Genomic DNA, 13,038 nt, shown 5'->3' with positions numbered 1-13,038 from the left:
CCTAAATGGAATAATTTTTGTGTCTATGGATTTTGAATGACCAGCATCTCGCTCCTAAATAATTTCCACAAAATCTGAATGTCACCATTCCTGTCAAAAAATGAATAATAAAACACTAAATCTGGTAAAAATCGTGAGACGTACCTTAATTGAGCGTGGCTGATGTATATGTAAGAGGCCCAAATCCGTTCTATTTCCAAAAGTTCATTAGCTTTTCATTTTCCGAGTGATATGTGTAATTTCAAAATAAAACCCTGGTAAAAATTGGCGGTAGATTCTGTGTTCCAAAATACCATAGACCTATAGCCGGCTGTAAGATTTCCAATAGCTTCTATAGCCAGCTACACAATTTCTTATAGCCTTTATAGCCGATGGCGACTAAGCAACAGCCAGGCGATAAAGTTTATGCTAAACGTTACTAATCACGGATGCTAGGACTTGGTGAGTTTTTGGACTACTGCTCTCTTTTTGGGCCGCAGTATCTTGATTTCTCTTGCGAGGAAAGCTCCGTACTTTTGATGGATGCCTGCTATTCCTAATATATTGGAGCTCCTTCAGTTTCGTATGATACTGTGCAATACCTCTGGTGTGAAGTAGTTGCTTCAAGCTCCGTGGTACGCTGTGGCGCGGCAGGCGGGCAGCCAGCGCGAAACGCGCATTGGCGCCTACAAACCTAACAGGGATACTTCACGCGTTGCGCAATGCGTGAAGTATCCCTGTTAGGTTTGTAGGCGCCAGTGCGTCGCCGCTCCGCTTTGTGTCAGGCTCTAATATTTAATCTGGCAGAGTCAGCATTATTCAACTCATGATTTTGAAATGTTTGCACATCCTGTATGGATTATTCTCATTTTAATTGATGAAAAAAAATATGAATTAAAGGAAATTATAATGTGTGTTTTGTAAATATTAAGGTGGTTCCGTATCAAACTTAATGATTTCCAAAGCACACGAATTTCTACACAATTTTTTATAGCCTTTTATAATCGATGGCGAAAAAGCAACAGCCAGGCGATAAAGTGTAAAGCCCGGCGATAGGAACTGTAGCCCGGCTGCATAATTTTTTATCGCTTCGTATAGCCCGGCCGTATGGTTTTCTCGGCATTCCACAGCCAGATATATGATTTTCTGTAGCCTTCTTTAGCCTGCTATAAGAATTCCTATTGTATTTTGAAACGCAGCTCTTATCGCCAATTTTTACTGGGGAAGTTTCATCACATGTGGAGACTTCACATGACAGCTACAGACATTTCACATCATGGGAGATTAAATGGATCGCATTTTGCAAAAAGGAACCAATAGCAATCCAATGTTGCTAAAATTGTCCATTGAATATTCTTTGCAAAAAAATTACAAAAATCATGTAGAAATTAAATTAACACGGTAATTTTTATCTTAAAATTATAGTTCATCGGGAATAAATTTAAAACTCGTTTAGATGATAAGTTTATAATTCCAAGGTAAAAAAAAGTTGCACAGTCTTAGCGACATTCGAATGCTCTTGGTTCCTTTTTGCAAAATGCAATCCAAATGAACAGTTAAAAAGAGCCTACTATGTTTTTCCTGCAATTATTACTTAATTTGTCAAAAATTTACCTTATACGATCGATTTTATTTTGAAAGATTCAGTTTGTACATATTTTACTTACAGTGATGCCGAGCCATTCATATGAATTGTTAACCCTCTTGTAAACAGATTCTTGAGAAAGGACCTCGAGACTTTTGTGAAATTCAACCGAAGCATTGCACGCAGCAGCCGCGAATATGAACTCCTTCTACGCGCCGGTGACTTCCATGTTCATTTCAAACGGCGCGCTCGAATTTCACATCAGTCAAGCCTAAAATGACGTAAATACACGGTGAGTGCATCCAACTTCCTGTGCTTTCAACTATATCCAGCATTTTCACACCTCTCAGATGTGACACATTATTGAGACAAGTATGACTTCAAAATTCTGCGCTGTATTGTCAGGTGGTCAAATATAGCAGATTTGCTGCACTGGAAAAAAAGTTTGCTTGGATCTAGAGTCCAGACTCTCAATAACATTAACAAGAAAAAATACTTTTGATTCAATGCGATTTTTCCATGAATCGAAGAGCCGAGCCTCTTGATTCCAGCAAAAAGTCCGATTGAATCAATAGTATTATTTCTTATCAATGTTTTTTGGAGTCTGGACTCTAAATTCAAGCTACTTTTTTTCCAGTGATGCTACCGAGAATACTTTTTTAAGTTTAAATTTTTACAGCATTATATTGGGTAGCATTAAATCGATAGCTCTCCTGCTATTTTTACAGGATGGGAGGAAGTGGCTAGGCCCGAACTGGCCAGATCCGCCAGATGCGCTCCTAGATACGTCCCTTCTGTGCGCCATGATGCGCCTCTCTTCCGACAAATGGCAAAAAACAACGAAAAATAATTTTATTTAGATCAATTTTCATATTTTTACTCAGCGAGATTAATTGACTTGGGACCAAAAAACAGTGTTATTTGGCGCTGAGAAAAGTCTAATTTTTCAACATCTTCCGGGCTTCCCTTTCTGTGGGAAGTGCCCCCCTCGCCCCCCCCCCCAACCTCCTAGGTGGAATATCACATTTAGCCCCCTCAGCCGGGCCACAGGTATACACCTAAAAAAGTGTGCACCCGCCCTGCTGTCTTTAACCGTTTCGCTACTCCAGCAAACAATAAGATATACGCAATAGAGAATTTGCAGGTGCCTGAAAGTTTGTACATTTCACATTTAAAATGAAAATACTAAAAGAACTGGGAATATCCTTGGTTTCTAATTTGAAAAAATTCCTTAAGGAAATATGACAAAGTAATCTAATCTGCTAAAATACATGTGTTCGCTGAAAATGCCGCCAGGTGACATTACTGAGGCAGCACATTTTCTAACTTTTCAATCCATTTTCCTACAATTACCCATTTCAAAAAAAATTACGATACATACTGCAAACTCAGCTCATTGAGCACTCTTAGAAGAAGCAATAAAAATTGTTTTTGGAAACTCTCAATTGACAAATGGCACTGACATCCCACGATCAACGCGTTTCAATAATGCCTCACCGTCAAAATATTATTCGGCCAATCTCAATCATTGATTTGTTTACAATCAGAAAATCGAAACGCCCGATCAGCTCAGGTGGGAACCCCCACCGCGCCCCCTCCCCCTTCCCCCGCACAAATATGAGTAACGGTCCGATTCACCTGAATCCTCGGATGAGTCACCTTCTTCGTGAATGAAGCGCCGGGAAGGTAGACCGCCCGCCAGACAGCGAGGGGCCCCGACGCGGGTCGTGGTGGGGGCGACGACGGCAGCGGCGGCGCACACTGGTTCGAGTCAATAGAAGAGGTCGGACAAAATATGGAAACTTTAAAGGCTTATAACTCTGTTAATACACAACTTTGAGGTTCTAACAGTGGCTCCATTGGTTTCCTCGTGAAATTTTCTTCTCGAGGCACCCCTTAAAATTCAAAATGTGACGAAATAAACATCAAAATTTGCGGGTTTTAGTCTAAAGTTTCACGTCCGACCTCTCTGACTGACTCGATCCACTGTGCGTCGCGGCGCGGCGCGGCGTGGCAGAGGCCTCAACCAGTTTCGAGCCACGACGACGTCATTCCGACGACGGAGACTCAAGAACGTGGCTTATTCCTGCGTTGCCCAGGTAGGCATCCGGGAGTTACCCACCTTGGGGTCCCAATCGGGGAGCATGTCATCGCGCGCTGGAATGGGAGTCCCGCTTTTGCGGCTTTTGACACCGTTGTTGCTCCTTTGCGTATTATCGCTCGCGCTTGCGGGCACATGAGAGGCTTAGACCTCTCTCCAAAGCTCAATTTAGGGCTACTGCCTCCACAAACTGCTGCAACTCTTGATTAAATAAACGTGTTTTTTTTTTTTAAAAAAAAAAAAATCGAAAGCATTTCTGCCATCCCCAGCAAAAACGCCGTGACTCCATTCTGGATGTGTTCAGCTTTTTACCGACAAAATGTATATTACTGGAAAACTATCGAAAATTCTTAAAGTCTAAATTCTTGTTTCAAAATTTCCGTTCTTAATTCTAAAATAGCTGTGGTATACTATTGAAATGTCAAAGTAATAAAATAAAGCCTCATAGCGATCAGGTTTTTCCGTAATAGAACAGTGTGTGTTGAAGAAAAATGCGAAGTATTGATTGGAGTTACGGCGTAATTTCTATGAATTGTAGATTTGTTGAACGTATGTCTGAACGCTTATTTGGTATTTGTGTAAATAAAACTTACCCGGTAAAAAAAAAAAGAAAACTAAAAAGAGGGTTTTAAACTTCCTAAAAAATGTGCCCACACTGGAAAAAAAACACATTGGATCCAGAGTCCAGACTCTTGAAAACATTTACAACAAAAAATACCCTTGATTCAATCGGATTTTTGCTTGAATCAGAACGAAATCCGCTTAAATTAAGAGGCTTGGTTCTTGATTTAAGCTCGATTCTGATTGAATCAAGTGTACTTTTTCTAGTCGATGTTTTTAAGAGTCTGGACTCTAGATCCAATGTTTTTTTTTTTTTTTTTTTCGCAGTGACTACAAACACTAATGTAACACTTAAAATGTGTAGTGGTGTAGCCAGTTTTTCATGAGGAAGGCAAGGGAGGAGAGGATCTGAGTCTACGCTCAAATATGTCTCATTAGGGCGGGGCGGGGGGTCCAAAAGTTAAAAGTTCTTGGAAATCACGCAAAATGACGTTTTTATTTTTTTTTTTGGGGGGGGGGGGTGTCTTACCGATAATGTTGCGGATCCAGACTCCCTCTGCCCATCCCCTTCGCGATGTATTGTGACTCTTCTCGTAAACATATAAACGCGGCTGAGTGACGCATACCGCCATAAAAAAAAAAAAAAAAAAAAAAAAAAAAAAAAAAAATCAATATTTTGAAGATAATCTGTTCGAAGCGGCAACAGAGATTATCCGCGGAGCTTGTAAGTTGCCTCGGCGGGCTCAGCTGAGTTTTACAGCTTGAATGGCTCGGAATCAGAATGCACGGCAGTTTGTGACTCGTTCCAGCGAGTGAACGTCGACTCCGCTATCGCTCTCCGCGGGTACCCGGGTTGTGCAACGACAGTGCAGTGTTTGTGTTGTGTTTTCGCGGACACTCTCAGCTCCGCCCTGGAAAACATGCGATGATGCGCGGAGCTTCGTGGTGTTTCGCGTTTCTCTGCCTCATCTCACTCGATTGGCCCTCAGCTCTCGCCAGTAAGTTCCACGCATTTACGAGTATATTCCTCCTGCCCAACCCCAACGTCGAGCGAAAGTTCGAGGTGTTACAGCTGGTGACGTAAAAAGTTTGGAGGTTAAGGCCCAGCGCAGGTGGGCGGGGGAGGATACGGTGGCATGGGTCCATTTCGATAACATAACCTCAATTCGTGCCCCAGGTCGATTTTGCAAACGCGCTCCACGCCCTTAATATGAACCTGAGGCAGATGATCAAACCGTGAGATGAGTGAAAAAAATTGCAAGGGATTCAGAGAACCAGGATGGTTCAAGATAAAATTCATAGAGCAGGGGCGTATAAGGAGTGGAGAAGCCGTAACAACAGTGACCTACTGTGAAAGTTTGATATTTACGGTTCGAATGTGTCAATTCGAATATTGCGACAGTATATCCAGCTTGACGCTAATGAGTGATGAACTGAGAATGAAGTTGGGCCAGCATGAGTTTTGTCAACCTCGAAGTTGGGACTTGTCAGTTCTCGTGCTGCCCTGCGCAAAAACTGATGATTCATCTACCTGTTATGTACCAAGTCACTCATTGCGTTGGATTCTGCAAAGATGTGACTAATGTAAGGAGTTTAAGTATATTTGAATCAGAGAGAACGAAAACACACCAACTTGGTAACTCTAAAATCCTCAATTTTCATTAAGGACAGTCAATTTTCACAAAGGTCATTGAAGTTAGCGAATCTGTTCCAACTTCGACCTTTAAAGTGTCCCTAAGTACTTTTCTTTCGGCACCAACAATTTTCCTCTTGGACTTACTTCTTGACCTATTGTGCAGTTTTGTGTGTGTCCTCATTATTTTCATTTTTTCGAATTGGTGTGTTTTCGTTCTCACTGATTCATTTGGGTTCCATTCTTTGGATAAACTACCTCTCCGCTCGCGGTATCGCGAATATAGGAAAGGAGCCTCTCAATTTCCCCCTCAGAGACTAATTTTATTGATAGAAGTATCGTGTCAACTTTTTCGTTAAGCATATGCTCAGCTTTACAATGGTCATACACGCTTTAAAAATTGAAGGAAAAAGTCGCGGAAAATAAAGTTTTTGTCGAAGTAACATACCGCCCCCACAAAGTCTTTCTGAACCCGCTTAAAAAACGTGCGGTTTATTTTCTAATTCTTAATCTCATTCACTTCAAGTACGATTTCTGACGGACCAATAATTTTGAGTATTGACCGAGGAGTTTCTCTCAAAAGAAGGTCATCTCTACCTGTGAAAAGGTAGGTGTAACGCTTCTTTTGAATTGCGGGATTGCAAGCTGTTGGCCGGTTAACGTTGGGCCGCTCAGCCGCAGCGCCTATGAAGTTCATCTCGATGAAAATGCCCTTTGGGTAATGTCCTGAAAATATGAGTAGGCATGTTTCTTCAAAAATACTCTATTTTAGAATATTTTAGAGTACCGTTTGAGAGTATTTTGATCAGGTACAGAAAAAAGAAAGAAAAACTAAATTTAAAACCTGTTTATTCCTCTAATGTTTGATACAAACTTGTTGGCGCGTATACGTAGTATACCGCCTTTGCGATCGTTTCGAACCCTGCTCGATACAATAACCGAGTCCCTTAGTTCCTTACCGAAAAGTGACTACCGCGAACTTCTGAGATTTTCCAAAGCGTGTAAAAAGTTTATTTATCCATCAATAATTATGATTTAAAGTTGTTTCTCATTCTGGGGCTCATTAGTTTATGTGCAGTGAATACCAAGAGTCTACGTTACTTGGTTTTTTCAAAAAAAGCCTAAGAATGCGACGCGCTGATTTAAAATATGCATATATAAGCAGAATCAAGCGAATTGATTCGAGGATGGCTGAGCAGGTCGGCACTCTCGAAATGAGAATTTAACTCCTCCGTTTTGTTCAAAACGTTGCTTTGACAGATCTGTAACCTCGGTTATACTTTTCAAAAGTTGGCACCCGTGCTCTGATAGTGCAATCTGTGTAAGTGCAATCTGTGATGAGCCTCGAGACTCATTAGACCATTAGCTAAACGTGGCTCATACAGGAATCCACTTACCCCTCTCTTTCCCACGCTCCTGCTCACTGCGTCGGCGTCTCGACGAACAATAGCTAATGACGGTTGCCAAGCGATGCCGGGATCCTCAGCCCCTCGCCCAATTACTTACGCTTCATTAACCATTTCACCGTCACGCTAGGATTCGTCCAATTTTCAAAAAAAATTGTTTCGCGAGTTTTTAGCAATTTTTTCCTTACTCTCCGTTAAAACACGAATTAAAAGAGGTCTCATTCATAAAAATCGGCCAAATAGAAGAGAAGTTACAGTATTCGAAATCCGAAGAAATCAACAAAACTTCTCCAAACAAAAAATAAAATGAAGGGGGGGGGGGGGAATGTATAAATTACAATTTAATATGATTGACCTCAGAATGTGACAAGCAATTCAATTATAAAAAGGAGAAAAAATTGAGTGAAATTACAAAAAATTAGCCTCTTGCAAGGGGCTTCCTTGTATGAGTTTTGACCCGAAGACAAGTAAATCCCGTTATATTATTAAAACGAAATTAACTCCATAGTTTAATGCCTTAGTTTCTTGAATACGATTATTTTAAGCACTCGATTTATATCAGCAATTTTACCCATGAGGTGATTTCCTGAGAGCTGATAATATCACGAATTTCTCATAGAGCCCTTCAAAAATGGCTTGCTTTTTGGGCAGCCGATTCGGCCATCAAACCGGGGTTTAAATGGAAGCTGATAATAACACAAAGCTCTGAGAACAATTTTAAGATGAGTATAGGAACGGTTTGTAAATTACGAGAAGAGGCGGGCATTCTGTTCAGCATATCGATACATAAGTATTTTCACACGTAGAATTCAATTTTCACGTCAGGGAGTCGACATATTTTGATTTTTTCGATTTTATACGGGAAATTTATGGTTTTATCGGGATTGAAATTACTTACAATTGTTTCATGAAAAATGAATGCACCCAAAATGACTATAGCATTTTGACTTTCACATACCTACGTGCACTCACTAAATTGATTGGTAAATTCAAAGAGTGGGTACATCGACCTGGTATATCAAGTTTCTGCGATTTTTTACGGCAAATCGGTAGATTTTCGGGATGTGGATTGCTTACTTTCAATTCATGAATGAATAAAGCATGGACATGGTTGAGCTTCTTTGCATGAAAAGACGTTTAAAATAACAAAATCAAGACATATTTAATACAATTGCATTTATATCGAGTCAATTTCTTTTAATAATATAACGGGATTTATAATACCGGTGATTTGGGTATTTTAGCCCCAAAATACCTTTAAATCGACTTTATCTTCTAGGAATTCGACAGAATTTTTCCTTTCTTCGCTTAAATTTTTCCGTAGCACTTTTCTTCAAGAATCTGATAAGATTTTGCTTGAGGCGGATCAAAAAACTTAAATTTGTTCGAATAGCTTTCTAGATTCACAATACACGGTCTCGTCAAGGTGCTGGATCGTGAATTCTCTTGTTGTGCTGCTTGCCTTTTTTGAAATCTCTGTAAATGAAAACTAAAGGGGTTGATATGTGCGAGTTAATGACGCGCCTTATCAACACATTGTGTTGGAGTTCACTGCTTGTTTTTATTTGCCCTGGTAAAAATTGGCAGTGGAATCTGTGTTCCAAAAAACCATAGACCTACAGCCGGCTGTAAGATTTCCAATAGCTTCTATAGCCGGCAACACAATTTCTTATAGCCTTTTATAGCCGATGGCGACTAAGCAACAGCCTGGCGATAAAATGTATGCTAAACATTACTAATTACGGATGCTAGGACTTAGTGAGTTTTTGGACTACCGCTCTCTTTTTGGGCCGTAGTATCTTGATTTATTTTGCGAGGAAAGCTCCGTACTTTTGAAGGATGCCTGCCATTCCTAATATGTTGGAGCGCCTGCAATTTCGTATGATACTGTGCAATACCTCTGATGTGAAATAGTTGCTTCAAGCGCCGTGGTACGCTGCGGCGCCGCGCGGCGGGCGGGCAGCCAGCGCGAAACGCGCATTGGCGCCTTCAAACCTAACAGGGATACTTCACGCATCGCGCAATGCGTGAAGTATCCCTGTTAGGTTTGTAGGCGCCAGTGCGCCGCCGCTCCGCTTTGTGTTAGGCTCTAATATTTAATCTGGCGGAGTCAGCGTTATTCAACTCATGATTTTGAAATGTTTGCACATCTTGAATGGATTAATCTCATTTTAATTGATGAAAAAAAATATGTATTAAAGGAAAATATGATGTGCGCTTTGTAAATATCATGGTGATTCCGTACAAACTTAAGGATTTACAGAGCACACAAATTTCTACACAAGTTCTTATAGCCTTTTATAGCCGATGGCCGAAAAGCAACAGCCAGGCGATAAAGTGTAAAGCCCGGCGATAGGAACTATAGCCCGGCTGTATAGTTTTTTATCGCTTCGTGCAGCCCGGCCGTACGATTTTTTCCACTTTCTACAGCCAGCTATATGATTTTCTATCGACTTCTTCAGTCGGCTATAAGAACTTCTAGGGTATTTTGAAACGCAGCTCCTATCGCCAAGTTTTACCAGGGTGATAACAAGGACATAGGTACAAACTATTACGTAATGAATAACAGTCGAACAATGATGATTATAGTCATATTCATTCGTGTATAGGTATGTAGCACACATCCTAGTGAATTTATTTCATCCAAATTCCCCACGGTTTCCGTGACCTCACTCACGGAACATAGCTTTAACTAAACGGGAAGAGTTTAATTTAACACCGTGTCAGTTCGCCTTCAATTTTTAGTGTAGGCAGAATTAGCTCATCTATGGTCGAATAGTGGTATCATTGTGAAATAGCACGTTTTCTTGGATACAATAGCAGTAAAAAATCACTGTGATTTTCAATAAAAGTGATTAATCTTTGTAACTGGCATAAAACACCTGTTATTCTACTATCTTGCGGTTTCCTCTGAAAGCTTAGCTTTGATGAAAATATTTTAAAAATTTGGAATATTTTAGAACTTTTCTTTCTTTTCCATCGGAGAATAGTTTTCCAATTTTCTTTTCACTTAAAATTCCATAAATTGAGGCATTTTTTCCCTTGTAATCGAGTGTGAAACACATTTTCTTCCTTCAGAAATGAAGATTGAGAGGCATACATGTTGATCTCTCCTCTAAGGTGTTAATGGCTCAGATGTTAAAAGCACCAAATACACGTATCTACCAACCAACCATACTCCAGCCCCCATTACTTTGTACCTTTCAGTCTTTGGTCGGTGGGTCAATGATGACAGACAAGCGACGTAATGCCAATAAATGTGTCTAGAATATAACACCGATGTTTACAAAACTGTATAAATAAAAACTCGAACTAAAGTTTGTAGAATCAAATCAAGTTCGACAAGAGTGCTACCGCCATGCGCCGCTCCGCCTTAAATTAGATGAAGGAACTTCAAATTAAATTTGAGGGAGTTCGCTCTCTCCATGTCACATTGTCACAGTCACACCTCAGCAAGACAGAGTCGCCGAGAAGTTTAGACATGCCGCTTGCAAATACAGATTCTTGGCAAAGGACAATCAAATCGCAATTCGTCTAATCTAATCGCTAACCCTCGCGTTGTTTAACTAAATAAATTCCAACCAAATGATATTTAGATACTTTTAATGAAGTTTAATGATGTTCAGATATTTTTTATTTGCAGCATTAAGGATGGCAAAATAAACAGACATGTACGGTTCTACATTAAATACGTTTTATAAGCGTGTATTTGTTTTTTCTGTCGATGGATTGAATTCAAGACGTTGAAGAGGAGGCTATGAAGGGCCATAGGGCCCACAATTTTCCGAAAAAAATACTATAAACACGAGGATATACGAACGTTTTTTAGTTTTGTACACCCCCCCTTCCATGAGAATATTTTTATAGTACTGTATTCCCTCCTTTATGAGGAAATTTCAGGCTACACTTTAATCCGCAGAAGGGATTGTGCATCCGTCTTTATTATTATATAGGTGAATGATCTTGTCACTCCGCAGCTAGTGATCAGTTCTTTTTTGTCTAGTGGCTCGGGTTGCAGCTGTTTTCCTCTTTTTTCCATGCGCAAAATTTGGAGCAGCTGGAAAATATTGTACGGTAGAGGGGGAGGGGGCAGGAAAACTAACGGGAGACAACTGCGCTGGCTGCAGCCGTGCTGGAGACGTCCCCGCGCATTTGTTTACATAGGTGTCGCGGCGAAAACACGCTTCCGATTGGCCCGCGATGACCCAATCGGCCCGTGATTTGACCCGATTCCCACCGCTGTTGCCAAACTTAATCATAGAATCCATCCGATTCACATGCATTGACTTAACATCCAAGATCGGGCGCTGTTTATCCCTCAATTTTACCTCTGAGCATATGGGATCCAGTTTTTCTTTGCCAAAAATTTGAAACGAGCCCTGTAATTTAAGGAAATGTCTTAAAAATCTCGATTTCTTTTACTTGCATTGTGGATTCACACTGAAAGATTTACTTGTTGAACGCAAAACGTTCGTTCATATGGAACCCCTGGTAAAAATTGGCAGTAGAATCTGTGTTCCAAAATACCATAGACCTACAGCCGGCTGTAAGATTTCCAATAGCTTCCATAGCCGGCTATACAATTTCTTATAGCCTTTCATAGCCGATGGCGATTAAGCAACAGCCAGACGATAAAGTAAATGCTAAACGTTACTAATTACGGATGCTAGGACTTAGTGAGTTTTTGGACTACCGCTCTCTTTTTGTGCCGTAGTACCTTGATTTAATTTGCGAGGAAAGCTCCGTACTTTTGAAGGATGCCTGCCATTCCTAACATGTCGGAGCGCCTGCAATTTCGTATGATACTGTGCAATACCTCTGGTGTGAAATAATTGCTTCAAGCTCCGTGGTACGCTGCGGCGCCGCGCGGCGGGCGGGCAACCAGCGCGAAACGCGCATTGGCGCCTTCAAACCTAACAGGGATACTTCACGCATCGCGCAATGCGTGAAGTATCCCTGTTAGGTTTGTAGGCGCCGGTGCGCCGCCGCTCCGCTTTGTGTTAGGCTCTAATATTTAATCTCGCGGAGTCAGCGTTTTTCAACTCATGACTTTGAAATGTTTGCACACTCTGTATGGATTATTCTCATTTTAATTGATGAAAAAAAAATATGTAGTAAAGGAAAATATAATGTGCGTTTTGTAAATATTAAGGTGATTCCGTACAAACTTAAGGATTTACAAAGCACACGAATTTCTTTTCGAATTCACAATTTTTTATAGCCTTTTATACCTGATGACGAAAAAGTAACAGCCAGGCGATAAAGTGTAAAGCCCGGCGATAGGAATTATAGCCCGGCTGTATAATTTTTTATCGCTTCGTGTAGCCCGGCCGTATGATTTTTTCCACTTTCCATAGCCATCTATACAGGGTGATCCAAAAGTCCCTTCCACCCCCTCTAACTTTTTACCTAATTGAGGTAAAGATTTGAAACTTGGGGGATATTCCTAGGTCAAAGGGAGCTACTTTTTGGCCCCCCTAAAATTTTCAGGGGGGCCCCCCTTGGGGGGGCAACGGCCCCCAACTTTTAATTTTCAAATGGGAAGACCCCCTTTGTGATAGCTCGTTCGAAAGAGCATAAAAAAAGAAAACTTTTCGCGCAAACCCGAAGTCAATATCTCAAACCGTTTCAAAATGGCGGCCGGTTAAAGTTCAAAATGGCCGAAAATTCACACCGGTTATTTGTCGATGGATTTGCGCGAAAATCGGTATGTAGGGGTATTTTGACACGAGAAAAACGAATTTGACGTTAGATTTTCAAAAAAACCGAAATT

The 13,038-nt window shown here is 40.8% G+C and overlaps 1 protein-coding gene across 3 annotated transcripts in view; it reads left to right on the top strand.

The window, feature by feature from the left end:
- Positions 1-4,970: 4,970 nt before the first annotated feature.
- Pvr (PDGF- and VEGF-receptor related) overlaps positions 4,971-13,038 on the top strand; it is a 77,124-nt gene continuing 69,056 nt past the window's right edge. For 2 of the 3 annotated variants that reach the window (XM_019044033.2, XM_072302662.1), the window contains exon 1: positions 4,972-5,224. In XM_019044033.2, the coding sequence (XP_018899578.2) occupies positions 5,152-5,224 (73 nt within the window). In that variant the 5' untranslated portion in view covers positions 4,972-5,151. Of the gene's footprint in view, positions 5,225-13,038 lie in introns of all 3 variants that reach the window. The other variant, XM_072302661.1, reaches the window with a different exon arrangement.

The sequence above is a fragment of the Bemisia tabaci genome, chromosome 7 (assembly GCF_918797505.1).
Source record: "Bemisia tabaci chromosome 7, PGI_BMITA_v3".
Lineage (NCBI taxonomy): Eukaryota > Metazoa > Arthropoda > Insecta > Hemiptera > Aleyrodidae > Bemisia > Bemisia tabaci.
Note: the sequence above shows the minus strand (reverse complement) of the source record. Positions and strands in the feature narration are given on the sequence as shown.